At 50.1% G+C, this 23,733-nt stretch overlaps 1 protein-coding gene across 1 annotated transcript in view; it reads left to right on the top strand.

Moving 5' to 3' along the window:
* CD82 (CD82 molecule) overlaps positions 1–20,487 on the top strand; it is a 67,124-nt gene extending 46,637 nt beyond the window's left edge. The window contains exons 4-9 of the mRNA XM_065403117.1: positions 674–798; positions 2,594–2,668; positions 12,695–12,802; positions 16,766–16,951; positions 18,762–18,845; positions 19,340–20,487. Of these exons, the coding sequence (XP_065259189.1) occupies positions 674–798; positions 2,594–2,668; positions 12,695–12,802; positions 16,766–16,951; positions 18,762–18,845; positions 19,340–19,414 (653 nt within the window). The 3' untranslated portion in view covers positions 19,415–20,487. The remainder of the gene's footprint in view (positions 1–673; positions 799–2,593; positions 2,669–12,694; positions 12,803–16,765; positions 16,952–18,761; positions 18,846–19,339) is intronic.
* Positions 20,488–23,733: the final 3,246 nt, after the last annotated feature.

Below are 23,733 nucleotides of genomic sequence, written 5' to 3'. Positions count from 1 at the left end.
ACTGGCATCCGAGCACTACATTCAAATTGTCAAGTAACTTGAATACCTCCTACCTTGGCCAGCCAACACCCTGCAAGCCAATTGGGTGTCTGTCACACACACACTCACTCACTCACTCACACACAGCTGGTCCTTCACAGTATTCCTTTCCTGCAAATGGATGGGAAGAAACTAGAGTGGAAACTGGACAAGGGTGTTTATAAAGTTGGATTTTTAATGCAAAAAGGCAGATGAAAGAGGGAGTACTTTGGTAGGAAAAGGGGTAGAACTTCCCCCAACATTCAGTTATTGAATATTAAGAATTTTGGAAATAGTGATGAGGTAGAAAGGTGGGGTTGCTCCTGCCCCATCTCTAGGAGTACCAGTGTCTGCTCTCTGAGAGTTAGTCAGGGAATTGTAAGTGAGACACGACGCTAAGGTGTGACTAGTCCTTTACTGAGATTTACAAGCAGGCTGAATGAGTAACTGCAGGTTCAAAAGTGTTTGTGAGAAGGGAGGCAACCTTTCTACCCACAGACAAACTTTTCTGTTCAGGTTTCTGTCTAATGCCCCTGTCAACCGTCCTGCAGCCATGGATATGGGCCTTTAGTACCTGCACAAGCATTAATCAAAACACTTGGCTGTAAGTGCTTGTCTGTTGATGGCTGACTCTTCCCCTCCCTGCCTCCTACAGAGACTTCATCTGAATCGCTAAAGGTCGGTGCATACATCCTCATTGGAGTTGGGGCAGTCACCATGCTGATGGGGTTCCTGGGCTGTGTTGGAGCAGTCAATGAGGTCCGATGCCTCTTGGGTCTGGTGAGTGAATCACTGCTGCCTTTACTCCACCTCCCCAACTTCTCTTCAGGTTATGCCCCTATCCTCTGCTTCTCCCTGGCTCAGTGATCTCCTTGCTGAGAGTGATGCAGGAGTGAGCCAGTGTCTGGGGACTGGAACCATCAGCAGGGCAGCCTCAGACTGGTTGGGGCTTTTGTTTACCATCTTGGCTACCTTCTCTGTAGTGTATATTTTTCTCTCCCCATCTCAGTAACCAATTATGCAGAAAAGAAATTTCCTCAGTGACCTCTCCCTGCCTCCATCCTCCTTGCAGCCCTGAGAGAACAAGACTATGTGCCAGAAGCGATGGATAAAGGGGGTGGGTGTGAGGAGAAGAGACTTGCTTCCTGCTGCAGTGCAGGTGTAATGGGATGTGGGGTGCAATCCAGGCTAGCAGGGCTGTCCTTAAGATTTATGGAGCCTTATGCAGTAGTATTAAACTGGTGCCCCTATGCCCGACTTGAGGCACAGCCATCGCCCCCGATCCATGGACCCCCAGAAGAACCTCTTCCCCCACCCCCCCTATTCCTGACACACACTGAGCTTCGTACGTGGAGGTGGGGGGGACAAGGCAGCAAAGGGTACCAAGCTGCCCAGCCTGCCTCAGTGGCGGAGAGTCACAGTTCCCTGCAGAGACACCCACTCCCCCCCACCCTCTCCCTCACTCAGAATGCACCGCGCTGGCACATTCGGCTCTGTGAATACGGCCCCTGCCTAAGGAGACTGCAGCACACGTTCGGTGTGCAGGAGCTGACCCGCTCTTACCTGCTGTCCCAGTGGTGTCCCAAATTTTCAGGTGCCCTACACCGCTGCATATGCTGCAGGCTAGTAAGGGGTTGTCTCCACTTCCTTGTAATCCTAGGTGCCTTACAGTACTTTGCTGCTGTAGCTCACAGCCTGGGATGCTCACAGCCAGCCTACAAGCATGCATGCCACACCCCTGAATGTCTGGGTGCTGTGTAGCCAGCCCCGGTTCAGCAGCTCTGACCCGAGCAGCCTGTCTACAGGCTCACTTTGGCTTCCGCTGGCCGTGGTTACAACCAGGAATGTGACCCCAGTGCACTCCCAGTCTCTATTCTCTTCCCCTGCACCTTCCCCCCTCCCCCCCCCCCCCAAAAAAACCCAACCAACAACATTGTGCTGTGCAATGCCCAGCCTTCTCCTGGATGGCTCAGATAAATTTTTTTTTTTTTGTTCCTTTAAACACACAAAATCACATCACAGCTTATTAACTTAACTAAAGTCTCCTCCATTCCATGGATTGGTAAAACTGACTTTAAAAAAAAAAAAAAATCATTCTGAGCACACCTGCTGAGGAGAATGTCCAAGGCCGTGCCACATAGCCACCCCTCAATTTGGTGCCAAGAGCAACTGCTGCCCTCGAGGCCCAGGGCTGGAATGTGGGGGAAGAGAGAGGTCTGAGCCTCAGCATGTTCTGTCACATGCAGACACTGTAATTGGGGCTCCCCTACCTACCAAACTGGCTCATCTCCCCGCTGTGGAGTCTGCTCCTGCCAGGCCCAGCAGCTAGCCTAGTGGTGGAGGTAGAGCTGCAGGCCATGGCTGAAGTGTATTGGGCAGCTAACTCTAGCTACTTCTGTTAGCTCTTCGTTTTCATGATCAGCCAGGAATCTCCAAACTGAATGCTGCTTACTCCTGTATGAAAGGCCTGTATTGTCAGTATTTGCCCTGAGCCCTACTGAGGCTGCTGCCCATAGATGTAGATTTGCTTGGGGAGCCAGCAGAGTTAACACCTTCTCTTCTGTTTGTTTTCTAGTACATCACCTGTCTGCTGCTGATCCTCCTAGCTCAGGTTGCTGCCGGACTGCTCATCTATTTCCAGCGAGATGCAGTAAGTTTCACTTCCCTATAAGCCTTCAAGAGACACAAGGGTTGGTACTGGGACAAAGACCTGCAATACATTCCTCCTTATCCTATCTGGCTTGGGGCTGGAAGCTCTTACTTTCCCAGCCTGGTTATGTCATGTGCAGGCAATGCAGTCAAGCTCTCTCCCCATCCAAGCTATCTCAACACCATACGGAATCTGCCCTGTTGTCCAGTCTGTCCCAGTGTGCCTGCCAGGCCCAGCAGCACCATGTACCCAAGGACTAGGAAGTTCCTTATTTTATTTTATTTTTTCACCCATGGGTACCATCAGAAGTACCAAACCCTTAACTTGTGGTCAGGGGCGGCTCTAGGCACCAGCAAAGCAAGCACATGCTTGGGGCAGCCCATTTGCAGGGGCGGCAGGGATCCAGCATGGGAGCTGAGAACCAACAGGGGGCCCTGGGAGCTGTAGTTCCTTGGTTAGCTCCCTGCCTATAGAGCCAGCCCTGGAGCAGGGAAAGAACTACATTTCCCAGCATTCCCTTGGCCACTACCAACAGGAAAAAGGGGGAGGGAGTGAGGAAGCTGAGACCTCATGCTGCAGCCTGCTTTGAATGGAGAGCTGCACTGTGAGTAGGGATTCCATGTTTTAACATTCAAAAAATAGGACACTCTACGGGGAGGGAGGGTAGCCCCACCCTGCCCCCATCCACTCCCTCCGACTGCCCCCCACAGAAACCCCAACCCATCCAACCCCCCTGCTCCCTGTCCCCTGATTGACCCCACCCCCTGACAAACCCCTGGGACTCCCATGCCTATCCAACTGCTGCCTGTCCCTTGACTGCCCCCCCCGGAACCCCCTTCCCTTTCTCCAACCCCCCCAGCCCCCTTACCGTGCCACTCAGACCAGTGTGTCTGGCTTCGCGCAGCGCCAGACACGCTGCTGCATACATGCTGCCGTGCTCCCCTGCGGAGCCACAAGCCTCCCCCCCTCCCCCCAGCACCTGCCTTCCAGATTTGAACACCTCAAAATTCAGGAGTGCTCAAGCTCAGTTTGGGCGGCTGTTACTTCATTTCTCCCAAATCAAATATACTGATCCACTGTAACTTGCTGTAGAAAAAGTAGGATAACATTGAGCAAGAAATGCTCCCCAGTGGTTATTAGGACTGGAATGGCTATGTCTGTCTGTCTGTATGTCAGTGATATTGCATTGGCAAATTCCCCATAGAAAGAAAGAGTGGAACAAAAGAATAATAAAGGTACCTCAACTTTTCCTCACTTATGTAGGACAGTCTTATAATATGCATCCAGATATCCTCCAATCACACAAGCTGAAAATTGTTCCACTTTACTGCAGTTCTGTAACCATATGGGAACCAATCCTGTCTGTGTTCTGTGCACACCCAAAATTCCTGCTGAATAACCCGCCCTGGGAGCGAGTTACCAGTGACCCAGGGCTGCGGCGGAAGGAGGGTGCGGGGGGGGGGAGGGGGGAGAGCCCAGGGCTGGGGTGGCAGGAGGTGTGTGGGGGGGCAATGGTGGGGGGGTAGGGGGAGCCCAGGACTGGGGTGGCAGGGGGGTGCAGGTGGGGGGGTGAGAGCCCAGGGCAGGGGGCGCGGGTGGTGGGGGAGAGCCCAGGGTTGGGGCGGCAGGGGGGTGCAGGTGGGGGGGTGAGAGCCCAGGGTTGGGGCAGCAGGGGGGTGCGGCGAGGAGCCCAGGGCTGGGACGGGGGGCAGCCAAAAAATTTTTTTGCTTGGGGTGGCGGCAAAAAACCTAGAGCCGGCACTGCTTGTGGTCCTCATCTGGACACCAGCAAGTCCATGCGGCCAGCAGATCCCCTTTATTCCACCCACTGCTGAAACACTCCATTTTGGGCCCCTGTTGATGTAGTCAGTCCTGGTTACCCACTGCTCATGAGCTCTCTCCATGTGCTGCCATTTACATTTAGGGAATGAGCTGCATGCGTTTGGGCTTGACTCATTCAAAGAGCTGAGTGAGAATAGCAAGTGAGACAGTCTGCCCCCAGGCTTGTTTTTGGTCAGAGAACAAGAGCAGTGAAGGAAGGTGGTTCCTCTGTAGGACAGTTCTTCAGTGAGCATAAAATGAAGCACCTGAAGTCCACAGCAAAGCTCCCATGGACTCTAATGGTGCAGCATCAGGGCCTAAATCCGGACTTGGGAAACTCCCTTTCCTCTCCCCCTGTTGAAATGTAGAGAATTTGTGAATTGGGCTCTTAGTGTGTATTTTAGTTCCTTGCCAGTAGAAAGACTAACTCTGTAGTTTCCATCTGTGTGTGTAACTGACTATGTGGGTGCTTGGACTTGAGCAGTAGCTGGGCAGATATGGTGGGTGGTGCTTATAGAAGTCTTTCCCTTGAGGTTTGGGGCAACCATGTGACTCACTAGCAGACCTAATGCAACCATCCCAACCCCCACCTGGCAAGGCTGTTGGTGGCAGCGGCTCCCAGACATGGTAGCTCTTCCTCCCTTCTGTGCTGTCTGGGTTTCTGCTATGGAGTATCTGTCCGTAGTCGTCCTTGGCTGTGTGCACATGCCTGCTCCCTTCCAACTACCCTGCCTCCCATGCTGGGGGTCCCTACAGCTCTGCCCTGTTGCTATCCTGTCCCAGTCCACTTGCTTCATTTTCTGTCCCCTTCCCCATGACTATGCAGGATTGCTTTTGCATTTCAAACTCTTCCACACTTTCAGTTTTGGAGTAAGTGGGTTAATAGCTAATCTCTGTATGGGAATCCATTCTGTCCTTGAAGCTAGGGCTACCATATGTCCAGATTTCCCCGGACATGTCCGGCTTTTCGGTCTATAAATAGCCGCCCGGGGGGGATTTCTAAAAATCTAAAAATGTCCGGGATTTCCCCCTGGTCAGCTATTTATAGACAGAAAAGCGGCGGCCAAGCGCTGCTCCGCAGCCAAAGCCCCTTTCCTGCTTCCCCCCCCCCCCCCCATCCCCTGCAGCCTTACCATGCTGTCCGGCCCCACAGCTGTCTTTCCCCGCCTCCCCTGAACGCTCCTCCCCCTCCCCTGCTTCCTGCGAATCAGATCTTCGCGGGAAGTCTGAAAAGAAGCAGGGGCAGGCAGGCGGCAGCAGCAGGTAAGCTGGGGCGGGGAGGAGAGCTCCGGGGATACGCGGCCCTGGCTGAGCGGCACCCAGCGGCCCCAGCGGCTCGGGCCCCGGGGCACCGGCCCCGGTTCTCGCTGAGTGTGCCGGCTGAGCACTTCCGGCCCGGCCCCAAGCCCCGCGACCCCGGCCGGAGCGCAGCCCGATTCCTGGGCTCTTTAAAGCCGGCCCTGGTCAGGGGACCGGGGGGGGGGGGGGGGGGGGGAGAGGTTGGGGGTTCTGAGGGGGGCAGTCAGGGGGTGGGAAGTGGGAGGGAGTGGATGGGGCGGGGCTAGAGCGGGACTCCTCCCCGCCCCAGTGTCCCCTTTTTTGCTTGGGGAAATATGGTAACACTACTTGAAGGAGGGCCGAACCCATAGTCTGATGGGTCTCCATCTTTACTATTTATTGAAGCCTCATGGCCTTCATCTATTGAAACTGCTTTTATTGCAGCTCTCTAGGCCAGGGATTACATCTTGTCTTGTGATCTGTGCAGCACCATCGAAATTTCTAGAGCTCTAAGGGACTAGGACAAAAGTGCTGATCCCTTTCAATGCATTGCAACATCCAGTCCCAGTCTTAGATTCCTTCCCCAAGGCAGTTCCTCCTCTGACCTCTAGCTGGTCAGTGCAACACTTGGCTAAAACATAGATCATGTGGTTAGTGGTGAATTATAATTGTGCTGCCCTATGTCTGACAGGATATGTTTACACTGTTTTAAAACCCATGTTAAGTCTCAGAGCTCAGGTCTACAGACTTGGGCTCACGATACATTACTAAAAGTAGCAGTGTAGCTGTTTGGGCTCTGAAGCTTGGGGAGTGGGGTGGATTTCAGAGCCCAAGCCCAAATTTCTGCATAGCTGTTTTTAGCATTGCAGCATGAGCCCTGAGAGCCAGAGTTTGTAGACCTGGGCTCTGAGACTTGCTGCCCTGCTCCCACTCAGCTAGCTCGAATTTCCTGCAGTGGGCTGTGGTGAGCAAGAGCAGCTGTATGAGCTGGCTTCCTAATCACCTGGGGTTCACACATGGCTTGCTCTCTGCTGCATTGATTGCAAGTGGGGGGAGAAGTGGAAACAGTGATCAGCTGGTGTGGGGAGCGGAACAGGCATTTGCATGTGCTGCATCATAGAACAGCCTCAGTTCTGATGCAAATTAGGGGGTGGGAGTAGGGGGAAATTACTGCTTTCTCCTGGATGTGATCAGCTTTGGCTCAGCAAGGCAAGTGTGGTTTTCTTGCCATCCACCCCAATACTCTCTTTAACACTTCTTCCTCTTTGCACTGTTCAACATTTCACCCCTAAAACTGCAGGGTTTTATCTAAGCTGGAATTGCTTGCAAGCAGCTGATATTGGCAGCAGTGTAGGGGAAGTGGCCAGGGACTATACAATAAGGGCTCCTGCAGCAAGGTGGTGCCAGTATACTCCCAGTAGCAGAGCTGCTTGGATGCCTTCACCCTTTCTGTGGAGGAAAGGGGGCAGTTGGGCTCCGTAGCTGAGATTCCAAACACTCCCATGCCATCCATCCAAGGCAATTGAACTCCATGTGGACTGCTACATTGGAGCCTTTTGGAGGATCCCTTAAACCTGAGGTGCTGTCTGTTCTGTGGGGTACTTGCATAGATCTTCAGAGCAGCACCCCCAAGTTTTATGCGCCTGAATTTCTCCTGCCCCTCTGACTCATGGCAGGCCATGCTTCATATTGGTATCTGCACTTGTGGTGCTGTGAATGTTACTTTGTATTTAGTGCCCCTTCTCCGGAAAAAGTCCAAAGAAAGTACTGTAAAGTATGCTGAGAATTGCACAAGACTGTCTCTTAGCATGTAGGATACTTTCCACAATGACGTTCTCTTTGATTAATAAACTTGGCTAGAAATAACTTTCAGCGATGGACAGTGAGGGGTTGGGGTGGGTTGTGTTTACGAAGAGGGTACTTCAGGTCTGAAGTGCAGTGTACATGACAAATCTGTACCTCCACTTCTCAGTAGAGATGTCCATACCCCATCTGGCACAGCTGCTCCGAGGAAAGTATGATTTGTCCAAAAGTAAATACCAAGCATTTTTCATGGGTAGATCTCATAGCGCTTTACAAAGGAGGTAACATCACTATCTCCATTTTACAGACTGGGGATACTGAGGCAGAGGGGGTGAAAAGACTTGGCCAAAGTCACCCCACTGTTTAGTGGCTGAGCTGAGAATAGAAGCCAGGTCTCCTGAGGCCCAGTCCAATGCTTTATTCACTAGGTCACACTGCCGCCGTACGAAACCATTCGTTCAGAAGTCACCCAGGTTTTTTCTTGTTTTTTCTTTCCCTGCCTTCCCCTCTTCTCCTGGCCTGGTTTTGGCTAGGGAATGTTTTATCTTCCTGTCCCTTCTGTCCACCTTGGTCTAAAGTTCTGGCCCATCACATGATAGTCAAGGTCCGTTGCCCTAGCAACAGATGGGCTAATTGTGAAGACTTGAGTGAGTCTCCCTGATCCTCCAGCAGTGTGTAGTGGCAATGAGGCTTCCACACAATGCTGTCTGTGGGAGGTGGGTGGAGTATCATCTCTACTATAGATATGTCTGTCTCAAAGTGTTCTTAACTTGGGTGAGCTGACAGGTATTGGTTTAACCTGGGTTAAAATAGCAGTGACTGTATGACAACTCAGGTTCAACCCCCAGCTTAACCTGAGTGGAAAAGCAGAGTTGGCATCTCTTCATTGCTGTTTTTTAACCTAAGTAAAGAACACACCTTTGTTTTGCGGTGTAGACTCTAGGTGTAAGGCTGTCAGCACAACACCCCCTTCTTCCTTATGTTTGACTCTTGTTAATGAAACAGATGTGGGCTCTTTGCAGCTGAAAGGGGCGGGAGACTGGTAGCTCCCAAAACAGTAATATACATTTGACAAACTGCATTCTACTCTTCAAGCTGTATGTTGCTGTTTAATGATAGATCCCAGTACAGTCATCCACTGCCCCGCCATAGATCATAGAATCCTAAACATTAGTGCTAGAAAGTCCCTTTTAGATCTCCTCTAGCCTAGTTCAGGTTGCTTCCTATGCCAGTGGTTTTGAAACTGTGGGTAGTGACCCAGTACTGGGTCGCAGAATGTAAGGCACTGGGTCACGGCAGCTCTGGTCAGCACCACCAACCAGGCCATTAAAAGTCCCATTGGTGCTGCCCAGCTAAGGCAGGCTAGTTCCTACCTGTTCTGACACTGCACTGCGCCGTGCCCCAGAAATGGCCAGCAGCAGGTCCAGCTCCTAGGCGGGGGGGTCATGGGGCTCTGCACGCTATCCCCACCCTGAGCACTGGCTCTGCACTCCCATTGGCCAAGCTGGAGGGGCGGTGCCTGCAGGTGAGCCACATGGAGCTGTTTGCGTGTGCCTCTGCTTCCGGGGTGCAGTGCAGTCTGCGGTGCCAGGATAGGCAGGAAGCCTGCCTTAGCACCCCTGCTGCGCTGCTGACTGGGAGCCCCTTCTTGCACCCCAAACCCCTCGTCCCTAGCCCCACCCTAGAACCTGCCACGCCCAGCCCAGAGCCCTGACCCCCTCCCACGCCCCAGCCCTGAGCCCCCTGAAATCCAGAGCCACCTCCTGCACCCCAAACCCCTCATCCCTGGCCCCACCCCAGAGCCTGCACCTCCAGTCCAGAGCCCCCTCCTGCACCACAACTCTCTGCCCCAGCCCAGAGCCCCCCTTCCACCCCTGAACCCTCATTCCCGGCCCCACTCTGCAGCCCTCACCTCCACACCCCAGCCCTGAACCCCTCCCACATCCCAAACCCCTCATCCCCAGCTCCATTGGGTCACGGGCATCAACAATTTTCTTCAAGTAGGTCGCCAGAAAAAAAAGTTTGACAACCACTGTCCTGTGCTATATTCTGTAGGACTTTTTCAACCTAGCTCTAAATGATTTAAGAATAGGAGGGTTGTTATGCCCTATTTGTCAATTGTGTGGTATATGCAGAGGCTCGTCTCTGGCTAAGTGGCTGTAATGTGTGCCTCAGTTGAAAGATTGGAACTGATTGGGGAATAATCTCCCAAAGAAGGGATGGGAGCCCCATCACTTGATATGCATTTAAAACTGGACCTGACGAAAACGTAATGTTCCGGAGAGAACGATCTAGCATTGGTCCTAGAGAGATGGACGGGATGACCTATGGGGCCTCTTCGATAGCTAGGTGCATGAATAATATAGTGAGTGTAACCGTGCAGACCAGACTCAGATTTCCTCCCTTAGTGCGGTGATTGGTTTGTGCAGCTTTCCACAGTAATGAGAAAGGGAAGTTGAGAAATTACATGGCCACTGTTAGATGGGGGCAGCAACCTCCTCATGCAGCTAACTTTAAGCTATTTCCTACTCTAGCTCTGTATGGCACTAGTGATGCACAGCAATGGGTTTTTTTGGCGTCGTGAAGGGGGGTGGATATTGAAAGTTGCTCAACATGCTTTTCCAGCTTGCTGCTCTTTCAGTTAGTTGCGCTGGCAACACACAGGGGGCTAGGTGTTAACTCTGGGTGCCTGCGTTCATTCTTGGCTTGCTCTGCCAGTTAGACTTGAAAACAGTGAACAGGTTGCCCTAGGTTCACTCTCCAGAACTGAACTTTCTGTGTAATTAACCCCCTCGGATTCTTTCTGAAACACCCAATAATCCTTGGTTTATAATTATCTGCAGTTCCTCGCAATGCTGGTGTAACGCCGACAGACCCCGGTCGTCGGCAGGCAGGATCGAACCTGGGGCCTCTGGAGCTTAAAGCATGTGCCTCTACCGCATGAGCTAAAAAGCAAATCGCTGTTAGCTAAAGCTGTAGAGCAGACTCGTTTTATCTCTCTCTAAGTGGTCTCAGTGCCACTAGATGGGACAGAACACCCCACCCAGGAAATGTGTGGGTTACACTTGTACAAAACCCCCTAGCTTAGAACTAGAGCCACTTGAGACTCTTCTCCCTTAACCCCCCAGGCACCACATCCTCATGTGATTAGCTTTTTATTGCTGTGCATAGTCTGTGCCAGAGCTGTGCATGAGCAGAGCTTTTCCCTGAGCTCTGTGGGCCTCAGATCTGGGGCTCTGGTTCAGGCCCGCGTCATGCTGTCAGCAGTTTCGGTGTGGGCAGTAATGGAGCCAGGACCGGCTCCAGGGTTTTTGCCGCCCCAAGCGGCGGGGGGGGGGGAGGGAAGCTGCGATCGCAATTGCGATCGGCGGCACTCCAGCGGCAGCTCCACCGCGCCGCTTTCTTCTTCGGCGGGAATTCGGCGGCAGGTGCTTCCCTCCGAGAGGGACCCACCGCCGAATTGCTGTCAGACAGCCCGAGGTGCCGCCCCAAGCACCTGCTTGCTGGGCTGGTACCTGGAGCCGGCCCTGAATGGAGCTGATCACAAAATCTGAGACTGAAGCACTTGAACTGGGCTCAGTCTTCTTGCTGAGCTGACCTTGCTTTGACTGACTGTGCAGGCTAGCAGCTGACTTCCTGGGTGGGGTTCAGGGTAGAAAAGTAGCTCTCCTTGCCTGCCTCTGCAGAGAGGTGTGTGGAAGGGGAGAAGGAAGGCGGCCCAAAGGTTCAGTAACCTTTTGAGCTTACTGAAGCAGCAGAGGCCAATCCCATTAGCAGGAACCAGGTCAAATTGCTGTCATTTCCCCTTGACTTGGGGAAGGGGGTGGGAGGAGAAGTTGGTTTGCCAAGAATGAAGGGGAAGAGGGTTAGACGTCCTCTGAGGGAAGAGGAGAGGTCATGTGACTCCTATCTGTGTGGCTGAACCTGGCTGTCCCCACAGAAAGCCAAGCTACAGATTCCCTAGGAACACAGAGTGCTGCCTGGTGCTGGGAGTCCTGACCAACCCTGGCTTTGAGATGAGTTTTGCCCTGAGGCAGCTTGTGCAGCTGCAGCAGTAAATACTATTGCTGAAGCTGGCTGGGCCAGGTCACTTTATACCAAAAAGTAGATGGATGGATGGCTGATCCAGGCAGGTTACAGTACAGTAACCTTGGGTTGGCTTGGAAATGCTGACTCCAGCACCACATCAGTGGGGGTGACAAAATGGGGAGCACGGAACTTGATGGTGTGGGGGGGGGGGACATTTCAAATGCTTACAGTGGAAATCAATTCTGCTCCTGACTCTAATGCAATCTCTAGTTTTCCCCATGCTCCTTCTGACCTGATCCTTCCCCTCTCCCCTGGCTGCTGCTGCTGTATCCAGAGTAGTGACTGAGGAGGACCTGAGACTCTTTTGGGCAGTGGGAATTGGGGGGCGGGACTGACCATGAGGAAGGTGCTGCTGAGAGTGACTAGCTTGCTCTGCTTATCAGGCTGCCATTCATATCCACCGAGAATGTGGTGGTGGGGTATTTAGTGATGGGGAGGGAGATCTAGAGCAAGGTGTGTTCGGGGTTTACCATTCGCATCCTGAGATGCAGCTGGGCTCTCCAGTTAGTAGGATCTGTCAGTAAATTACCAGCAAGGGGGCTTGGCTGCTGCCCTCACCCAAGGCTGAGTAGGGAAACCCTTGCTGGCCCCTGCACAGTGCAGGGGGGGAGGGGAGGCTAGTGCCATGACTCGGGTTCTGGGTTCCCACAGTGCTGGGTGCAGATACAATGGTCTGTCCGGGTGGGTCTCGGGGAGGAAGCTGGCCAAACTTCCGTCTGCACCACCTTTCCAGTCAACTCTGGCTCCTTGAAAAGAGGCGGAGGGAGTCCGCGCACCTCCCTGTGTGTAACCTTGCCCTAATGCCCAGCATCTGAACTTGGTCAGTCACTGCGGATCTCAATGTACTTTGCAAATACCCTGGGCTTTGAGGCTTCGTTAGTAAATCAGTGCGTTTAGCCTCTCTCTACTGAGGGAGTTGCACAGCCAGGCTGATGCTTCTCCAGGGTTAAAGATGGGAGACTAAGTGCAAACTCCAGAGCATGGGCCGCAATCTTGACTGACTTGTGTTTAACCTTCTTGTCTTTCCTTTGCCAGCTGAAAGCAGAAGTGTCCATCGTGGTCCGTGACCTCATTCGGGATTATGACCCTGATAATCAAGACAAAAAGAACATCCAGGATGCATGGGACTATGTGCAGGAACGGGTGAGTCATCGAGTGAGGGATGGTGAGGAGAAAAGACAATGCTGGATGTGGTGGTGGGGTGGCAAACATTGGCATTGGACAAAAGTGAGGTGTTGCTAGTCAGACTGAGAGTAGGGGAGGTGCTGGGTAAACTCTAGCAACCCCTTATCTTGAATGCCCCCCAGCCTGTCTCATGGCCCCCACTATTCCAGTCCTATGCACCCCCCTTCAGTGCTGACATGCAGCCCTTATGCCCTCCAGCCTCCTTGCCAGTGGACTCCAGGAATCCCTTCCCTAGCCAGTTGCCTTTTGTGTTGAATCTCTCTGTTCACGGATTTCAAGGCCAGAAGGAACCATTGTGATCCTCTAGTCTGACCACCTGTGTAACACAGGCCACAGAACTTCCCCAAAGTAATTGCTAGAGCAGAGCTTTTAGAAAAACATCCAATCTTAATTTTAAAAATGGCCGGTGATGGAGAACCGACTATGATCCTGGGTAAATTGTTCCAGTGGTTAATTACTCTCCCTGTTAAACATTTCTTCCAGTCTGGCCCTGTGGCTCTTGCCTGGCATTGCTCTCACCATGCTAGTCTCCAGCTGCAGCACTTGGCTCGTGCACTAGGAAGCTGTTACTGGAAAGGACTTCCTTGTACTCATTCGTGTTTGTAGAACTGTGCCTGTTGAGGAGGGGAACCACACTGGGCCCTGCCATCTGGCCAAGCAGCACAGCCAGCTGTACAGGGTTTGTGTGCCTACCTGCCGAGAGACCATGTTGGCTGCTGCTCTCAGGCAAGGCCGTGCAGCTACCTGATCCAAAGGAGTAGGGGTGGAGAGTGGGTACTGCATAGTAGGTAGGACAAAGGGGATGTGAGCCTTACTCTCCAGAGGCACTCCACCCCCACTACTTGGCACTCCTTTATCCCAACGCTAAGCTATGCCTTAATACTCCACTGACACCTTTTGCTGGGATTAACTTCTTGGTAGTGAACTAAACTGAAGGTTTAATGCCAGGCAGCCCAGCTGAATCGGTTGCCCTACTCCCTAGGGGGTAGTATCTTATCTGCAGGTGCCAGCATTGCTGGGAGCCATCCAGCTGCCCATGGGTTCTGCTCTTGGCATCAAGGTCACTGTCTGAGCAGCTGGTGGGGAAAGCTAATGTCCTGGTTCAGCATTCGGGCATGCCAGAGTCATGTTTGCATAGCTCCAGTACTGTGATGGGAGCTTTGCAGGCAAACAGGAGAGTAAGGGCCCTGCCTTTGAGAGCTTGCAATCTAGCCAGGATAAATACAAACCAAGGATCAGGAAGGGATGCAGTAAAAACAAGGGTCTCTCTAATTCCATGGCTCTTGTTTGTTTCAATGTCTATGCTTTCTGGAAAGAGCATGCTCTAAGAGGTTTGGCTGGGAGAGTGGAGGCATGACCAGACCAAGTCAGAGAGGGGGTTCCAGGCATAGAGGAGAAGGAGATAGGACAAAAAGGAAAAGGGTGAGCTTGAGGAGAGCCATGTTGGCAAGAGGGCAGTGAATCTGAATGTGTTGGCTCCCCCAGCAGCTGAAATGGGGCAGTGTTGTATAATCAAAGCATAAATGTGGAGGCAAAGCACTCCTGACTCCAGGTGTCTAAATCAGCCTCTTAACGTTTCAGTTTTCATCCTGACTATTGGGGATTGACACTCCCACGCACCAAAAAGCACTTCACATGGTCTATGGGGCAGATGATGATGGAGAGTCACATTGTGTAGGTCTCCATTTGGATGCTAAAGGAAAAATCCAAGCCACAATCTACCATCATAGTCAGGCCTCTTTGACAGCCTTACAGAGGACTGTCTGGGCCATGGAGATGGAGTCCCCTGTCCTCCTTAGAATCCATTTCAGCAGCAGGGAAGCTTGCATCCCCAAAGCCTGTCATGTGAGTAAACAGGAGTTAAGTGTCTGGGATCCAATTCTGTTAATCAGCACTAGAGGCCCTGTGTGAGCATGGGAGGATGTGTGTCACAGTGGGTATTGAGTGTGGAGCATCTCTGGAATATCACATCATTGCACAGCTCGCTCATGCTGTCCAGACTCCAAATCTCCTTGCATTAGAGTTAGCTGCTCCTGGGGACTTTTTTAGTGGAATTAAATGTTCCAATTTGAGTCTTAAATATCAGATGCTGGCTCTAAATTGGAGTCTTTACATTGTTCAGGCACCAGCTCTGGCATTTTCAGGACTCTCCACTTCATTACATTGTCACCTTGTTTAATAAATAAATCCAATTTAAGCCAGAGGACTTGCTAGGCCAAGCATCTGAATCCCTCCCTGGCTTCCACCTGGTGAGCTTCTGGTAACCTTGTAGCTCAGATGTTATGGTGGATGCACTTAGCGACTGAATGATGTGTGTTGTGTATAAGACAACTAACTAGACCATAAATTCTGATGTACGCGGCCTTGGGTAGACCTCATGGGAGAATATGCTTCCCACTGAAGCCATCAGCTTTCCATGTGTAGATGGAGTCAGATAATTGTCTGGCTCCTGAGATCTTTTTGCAGATGAAACAAAATTTCTCCCAGTCCTGTTTCTTCTTCACTACCCCTTTAGCCCACACATTCTGTTTTGAAACAGCTGACTCAAGCTGTTTCCATGCATCTGAAGAAGTGGGTTTTTACCAACAAAAGCTTATGCCCAAATAAATCCATTAGTCTTTAAAGTACCACTGGACTCCTCATTGTTTTTTCAAGCTATAATTGATGACTAGAGTTGGGTCCAAAGTTTTGGGTAGATGTGGTAGCAGGTGGGCTCCATCTTGTGGTGGCCAGCTGTTACTGTAGCACTTAAATTTCAGAGGCTGAAGATCTGGGCAGAAGATGATGAACCTTGCATTGATTAACAGAACTTTTTTGTCAGTTAACTTTAAGGTTGTTACTTTGCATGTTCTTCAAAATGTTCTGGTTTCTTACACCTAAGGCATCTAATATTATGGAAATGGCACACTTAAGGAGAAGATCAAGTAAATATTCAGTCTGTACAATCTCCAGTAAAAACATGTAAAAATACTGCTTAACTGTGTCCCCTATGTGGTCTACAGATTTGATTCTGGGCAGGGATTACCTTGCCAACATAAAGGCCACAAAGTCTCTCAAACTCCTCAAGCATGCCCTCTGCCATCCTCCCGTTCTCACCCATTATTAGCCAGAAACCTTGTCATCTTGCCCTGCCGCATTTTGTGGTAGCACCCTTGCATTCAGCACCTGGCTTTGTTATGAACTGGGGGTAAGAGGAGGTCTGTCGGTGAAGGATAGCCTCTCTTTTAAAAACTACAGGGGAAACTAGTAAAGACCTGAGTTACACAATCTTGTGTGACTCTACACTAGTACTAGAGGGTTTTGGGGGTCTTTTTAAGGGGGGGGGGAAATGGGTGAGCCAGAACACACTTCAGATACTATCACTCATAAAGTGACCGTACCAGAATGCCTTACTACGAGTGTGTAGCAGCATGACTTGAGCCCTGCTCTAAAACCATACAACTTGATGGACCCCTAAATGTCTGCCTGTGCCTTCTTCCTAGAGGTGAGGCTCATGAAGGCTAACATGCTCCCGCACACTAGATGCTCTGCATGCTGGTTCTTGTAGTCTCTGTCTCTTACACCTCTGGATTGAAGATGGGAGGCTGCAGTTTCCTCTCTTTAAGCACATTAGGTGTGGCCCTCGAACTCATGGCTAGCTGCCAAAATGGCCCTCAGGTAGGTAAAGTGTGGATGGGTGCCTCTGTTCTAAATGGTTATCCCATGCACACATACTTCTGATATGACCTGGGATGCCAGAGGCATGTTAATGTTATGGGAGAGAAATCAAAATCCAGCCCTTGCACTTCCCATTTTGTTGCCTACCTGCAGTAGATATTGCATGGAGAAGGCCTGTCCCTACCCGCTGTCAGCCCCTCCCTCTCTTTTTACCAGCCAAAATATCTGAAAGAGAATAAATGGGAATGCTTTCTTTGCTCTTAGCTCACTTGCTGTGGCTGGACTGGGCCACAGAACTGGACGGAAAATGAGATCCTCCTGAACAAAAGCCTGACTTTCTACCCCTGCTCCTGCTTCAATGGTTCAGTTGATGACCTGCATAAGAGTGGTTTCTGTGACATCGCTACTAATAAGACTGTGTCGGTTGCTGACTGGCCTGTTTATACAAAGGTGAGTACTTGAGCCTCATGGGACCTGCATGGGAAGTGTCCATTGTGTGATTCCCTGGTAGTATTCTAAGAGAAGTTAGAGACAGAAAACTGTTATTGAGGTGATCTTGTCCTTAGACTCCTGGAGACACTGCAGAGCCCTTCTAGGATACATTTTCAAGGGCTTGGCCCTGTTCCCTCTGAAATGTCCTAAGCAATGGGGCTTCCACCCCTTCTCTGCTGATGCCGTTCTACAGCCTGATAAATCTCACTGTCATGGAAGTCCATGTCATTTCATGGTTCAGAAGGAGAAACAGGAGCCGTTCCCTTTCCCAAAGGACATAAGAATGACTATACAGGGTAAGACCAATGGTCCATCTAGTCCAGTATCTGGTCTCCGAAAGTGACCAGTAGCAGAGCTTCAGGGGGAGTGTAGAGAACAGGACAATTGAAGTGATCTATCCCGTCTTCCCCTCACCCCTTCTGGCAGTCAGAGGTTTAGGGTTGCCTCGAGCATGGGGATTACATCGCTGACTATCTTGGCTAATAGTCATTGATGGACCTATCCCCCATGCACTTATCTAGTTCTTTTTTGAACCCTGTCATACTTTTGCCCATTGCAGCATCCTATGGCAATGACTTCCAGAGGTTAATTGTGCTTAGTGTAGGGAAAACTACTTCCTCTTGTTTGCATTAAACCTGCTGCCTATTAATTTCATTGGGTGACCCCTGGCTCTTGTGTTATGTGTAGGGGTAAATAATACTTCCTTTTTCACTTTCTCCACACCATTCATGATTTTATAGACCTATATCCTATTCTCCCCCCGCCCCCCCCCCCATCATCTTTTCTAAGCTGAACAGGCCCACTCTGTCTCCTTGTATAGAAGCTGTTCCACACCCCTAATCATTTTTGTTGCCATTCTCTGTACTTTTGCCAATTATAATATCTGTTTTGAAATGAGGCAACCAAAACTGGAGTATCCATTGTATTCAAGGCGACAGTATTCAAGGCATGGGTGTACCTTGAATTTCTATAATGGCATCAATATTTTCTGTCTTATCTTCTATTACTTTCCTAATCGTTTGTAACTTTGTTAGCCTTTTTGACCATTGCTATGCATTGAGCTGAAGTTTTCAGAGAACTATCCATGGTTCTCTTAAGATCTTTGAGTGGTAACAGCTAATTTAGAACCCATCACTATGTGTGTAGCTGGGATTATTTTTTCCAATGTACATTATTTTGCACTTATCAGTGTTGAATTTCATATGTCAATTTGTTTCCCAGTCACCCAATTTCATGAGATTCCCTCTGTAACTCTTCCCACTCAGCTATGGACTTACAAAATTATTCGAGATAGTTATCATCTGCAAACTTTGCCACTTCACTGTTCACCCCCTTTTCCATCCCATGCACAGGTCCCAGTACAGATCCTTGGGGGACCCTGCTCTCTCTCTCTCTCTCTCTCTCTCCATTATGAAAACTAATCATTTATTCCTACTGTTCGTTTCCTATCTTTTTTAACCAGTTACTGATTTATGAGATGACCTTCTCTCCTGTCCCATAACTACTTAGTTTTCCTTAAGAACCTATGAGGGACCTTATTATCAAAAGCTTTCTGAAAATCCAAGTACTGTATCAGCTGCATCACCCTTATGCACATATTTGTTGACACTCTGGTAGCCTGATGAGGCATGACTTCCCTTTACAAAAGTTTGTTGACTCTTCCCCAACAAATCATGTTTATCTGTATGTGATAATTCTGTTGCACCCTTCAGATGTTTGTAGACTCTTACCCTACTTCTAGTTCCCCATGTAATTGTTTCCCTCCTAGGGTTGCATGAGTAGTGTGCAGAGCTGGTTACAGGACAACCTTGGCATCATCCTTGGAGTCTGCACAGGTGTTGCTGTCATTGAGGTGAGTCGCCACTACCTCCTGCACTCTCTAACCTAAACATTGGGCCACTTCTCTTCAGGCTCTGGAGACCTGGCTAGGGTGGGACCACAGCTCTGATGCTCATTGGGATGGGTTCAAATCTCCAACAGCCAACGAGAGTGCCCTTCAAACTGAGAATGTTCAATATCTGTAGGTTACTGATTGGAAGGTGAATCTAACCAAGTACTAGCTGCTGTTCTGGGAGTGTCTCTTGTCCATGGTCTTGCCAGTAGTCTCAGTTAGTGAAATCCTAATGATACCCATATAAAAGGCTAAACCAGAGTAGCAAAGATTTTAAGACAACTTTTTGTGCAGCACGTTGTATGCTGGCTGTTAACAGCCCATTCTGGCATCAGGACCAGCTGTCTGCCTGTCTTGCACTCGGATCACCCCAGTTACCACAACATGCTTGCTTTTCCCATTGAGCCTGCCTGTTTTCTGACACTCTCTCCTTTTTCCCAATGCCTGTTTTCCAGCTGTTGGGGATGGTGCTGGCCATTTCGCTCTGCAAGAACATACACAGAGAAGAATACAGCAAAGTACCCAAGTAATGAGTCTTCTGACTGTGGAGCTACCCCACCGCAGAGGCACAAACAGAACATTCCTCCTGCCCTCATCCCCCTCAGACTGTCCCATCACACTGACCATTACTCCAGTGAGATCCCATTTCTCTCAAAACACGAGGAACTGTAGTGGGGCAATACAATATGAATCTTCTGGTGATCAGGGCCCTGGGCAGCCCCTCTCCTGTCTCTGGATAGTTCCTACTCTGTGAAGCGGGCCACTTATCTATCTTGCATCATATGATCTGATCAACCTGAGAGGGCACGAAATTTTCACTGCTAACTGCGTGTTTAACAGTCTCCTTCCCATCTTTATTCCCTTCCAGTCCATTAGGCCTACAATAGAATAATCCTCCTCCCCACGCCACCTCTCTTCACCACGTGAGCTGGGAATCCAATGAACCAGCAAGAAGACTGAGGGCTTGGCCTACTGGTGATGAGTCACCCTTTGGAGTACATTGTGGGTGAAAGAATGCTTCCCTTCCGATTAGCCTCACCTTGTCTTCTTCCTGCCCTTGCCCCCATCCAACTCCGACTGAATCTGAGCATACAATGTTCTAGACAGACACCCCTGGCTCCCCAAAATCATTCCTCCCATTTTTGGAGTAAACCAAACGCTGCCTTCCATGTAGCTCCCTTCCCCTTCTCATTAGATTAGAAGCCTCCTGGAAGGAGCCACGCCCACCCATTCCAAGTATGGCCCATCCAGCAGCTTGTGATGTCATTGCTGAGCTGCTCTTGGAACAGAGGCAGATGGGTTTTGGGCTTTGCTAATTTCATAGCCCCTTCTTCCATCCCTAGTCCTCCCTTTCACTGGCTCCTGTTGGCTCAGTGGCACTTTAGAGACTGTTGAATAGCACAGGTGTCTGTGGACTCAGCCCGGACTGGCTCTGCTGGGCATGTTCTTGGGTTGCCAACTTTTATAGAGGTGATGACTAATTATTTTTCCAGTATGCAATCTACGATTGTTAATTCTTTGTTTTTAATTATGATGTTAAGACAAAGGCATCTGTATCTTGATTGCTGGCCAGGGAGGGACAGCTACCATTGGAGTCCTGGTCATGGGGTATAGGGAAGAGTTTGTCCATGTTTGGATTGCTGACTAAGTGCCACGGGGCCTGGAATCCCTCTTACTGGTATCTGTATCATGGGCTTTAAGGGGAGTCGCTACAGTGGGTATCCCAATAGCTGGCTCCACACAACAGCTGATGGTTGGATTGCAGGCTCCATTCTGGGTGAGGAAATGGGGTGGCTTGATGCCTGGACATCTGGTTGTGTGTGCAGTGATGATGTCACTGCTAACTGAGACCTACAATATTCAGAGTACTAGCTTCCATTCACCCTCCTCTTCTGGCCCTGCCGCAAAACCCCTGAAATGGCCAGCTGGTGACTGCAGCTCTGGTCTTGTCTAGTGACCCTTGCCTGCTGCCCTCTTGGAAACTCAAATGAGGTTGGGGTGTTCATGCTCCTGGCGCATGTGCTGCCCAATTTTGGGGATCATAAAGGGACAGGTGACACCTACCAACCTCGGACATGTTGGCATCTCTGTAACGAAGGGAAATGGATCTGGTGGTTGTGCTGACTCTGGCCAGCAGCAAGGGGCAGCTCTAAAGTACCTTGGGTGAATTCCTTCCACCTACCTCCCAAAAGGAGCTGGCCTGGGGTCCCCAATCTCTCACACTGGCATAGGAGGCTTGGGGAGGGATGGTCCTGCAGTGGTGGATGGAAGTCATTGCTCTTGCAGGGGAAGGTGGGGGCTACTTTACTTGGCCTGTGGAGGCATTTCTAGCTATGGAATGTGATCCTGGTCTTGGGTACAGATGCCTGGTGGTGAGTCTGCCTTCAATAGTGATGTGTGCCATGTATCAGGGTTGCATGAAGCCCTGTGCACTGGCTCTCCAGGCATAGTCTCCAATTCCAACTAAAGGGGTAGGCTGGCTGGCTAGCTGCTCCTCCCTTGGCAGAGAGTAAAGAAGTGCAAAAGCCTCCAGGGGAGTAGTAGTCTCAGCAGTGGGCCAAGGACTGAATGATCCATGGAGACTGCACTTCCCTTTCACCCCAGATGCCATCCCTCCAGGGAAAGGTAACTCTATGTAGGCAGCTAGCACTGGGGAAGGTTGCTATCGCATTCCTAAGGTGATTGAGTCTTTCCTGAACCCCCTCCTCTTTGTACAGATCCCTCCAGCCTGATGCTTACAGGGGCATCACCTTTTTATTGCTCTGAAGTGAAGCTAGCATTTCTATAAGCATCTCTTATAGAAAGCATCTCTTATAGTAACTAGAGGTTTGTCCCCAAAGGTGGCTTATTTGTTGGCATCTGAACTGGAGAACAAGAGCCATATGCTGAGCAGAAAGGAAGTGGAGCCCCTGCTGAGCTTTTCTTTGTCTTTTAGGAACCTCTTCCTACTGGAAGAAACGCATGTACAGATCTAAAACATAGAGGGTATTTCTGCAATAAAGAGATTTGCTTAAAAAACACCACAACCCAACCCTTGTGCACTGCAATGTTTGCTCTGTCCTTTCTCCTTTGTATAAGAATCTCCTTGTGATGGAGGCTTGGTGATGTGGTAAGAAGCACCTGGCATTGACCTCTTCATAGGGCAACAGGGGCTGCCAGAGAGGCCTGCCTGTGAGAAATTACTGGTGTGGTATTGTGGAAACATCTCCTCCCACTGTTTGGAACTTTGGGTGAGGGGTGCTTTGTGTTCACTAGAAATTTGGTGTCTTTTTTTTTTTTTTTTTTTTTTAAACTCATGCCATTACAGTTGTAGGCAGGAGACATGTCTTGTTTTCAAGGCAATTAGTGTGTTCAGGGCTAAATAATCTCTGGGGCTGGAGGTACTTGAATAAGCGCCACTTAGTTTAGCCCAGGGTGCTGTCTGTATTGCGTTAACAGAATCCAAGAGTTATAATTCCTCCAGTGAATGTGTGTGCTCTTGGTTATTGACCTTAGAAGGCCTCATCACACTATTCCCACAACAACCATGGAGGCCTGAATGCTTCCTTCTCACCCAGCCACCCTACCTAACCCCAGATTTCCTCAATGTCCTTACTCCCACTCCCCCTTGCTCATAGGTGCTGACTCTTTGGGTGCTCTAGGGCCTCCAGAAAAAAAAAGTGGGTGGTTAGCACCCACCAGCTGCCTTGTGGATCAGCACCTTCCCCCCACTGCCTCCCATCTGCTACAGATCAGCTGTTCAGCGGGGTGGGGGCAGGGCCTGGGGTGAGCGGGATCAAACACCTCTCAGGAACTGAGGAAGTCAGCACCTATGCTTTTGCTACACTCCACACTTTAAGTGAGATCTTTCACTAAATGGAGACATCAAGATGAGGAGGAGGATGAGAAGCTGAGGCAGCCATAGTTGTGGTCTGTTTGGAGCATTCTCATTACTTCAGTAAATCAGCACATCAATTGAGCTGAGTGCTCTAGTTACAGAGAAGTAACCTTGTAGTGACTGCAAACCACTCCACCTTGGATAATCAGAGTTCAGATAATTGTATAATTGAGAAGTATGCAGTTATGAGCAACAGGTGGAGTTCCCTGTATGAAGGTTGAGACAGTGCATGTCACTAAATGCACACACGCATACATAAAACTGCTTTCCAGGGACCTGTGAGCCCTCGCAGAGCTCCACAGCCACCTGTCACGTGAAAAATTAATAAATGCTAAGTATTATAGCACTTTACATGTTCAAAGGACTGTACAGCCACAAACTTCACTAGTTGTTGACATCCCGGTGAGGGGGGTTGGTGGAACTAACCCTATTTTACAGAGGAGGACAGTCCAGGTAGATGAAATGATGTCAAAAGGTCAAGTGACTTACCCGCAATCATACTGTGACCCCTCGCTCTGCCACCAGCTGGAACCCAGGAGGCCTGATTTCCAATTGATAGGGCCATACCAAATTCACAGTCCATTTTGGTCAATTTCACAGTATTAGGATTTTTAAAATCATTAATTTCATGATTTCAGATATAACACTGTGAAATGTTCAGATTTAAATAACTGTAGGGGTCCTAGCCCAAAACTGGGTTATGGGGGGGGGGTCACAAGATTATTGTAGGGGGGTTGTGGTATTGCCACCCTTACTGCTGGTGGCATGCTGCCTTCAGAACTGGGCCACTGGAGGCCGGTGGCTGCTGGTAGGGAGGCCAGCAATACTGGCACCCCTGTACAATAACCTTGTGACCCCCCCCCCCACAACTCCAGTTTGGTTCAACACCCCCAGTTTGAGGAACACTGGTCTCCCCTGTGAAATCTGTATAGGATAAAAGTATTGTACACACAAGACCAGATTTCACTTCCG

This window comes from Emys orbicularis, chromosome 4, assembly GCF_028017835.1.
Source record: "Emys orbicularis isolate rEmyOrb1 chromosome 4, rEmyOrb1.hap1, whole genome shotgun sequence".
Lineage (NCBI taxonomy): Eukaryota > Metazoa > Chordata > Testudines > Emydidae > Emys > Emys orbicularis.
This window is presented reverse-complemented; position numbering and strand designations above follow the sequence as displayed.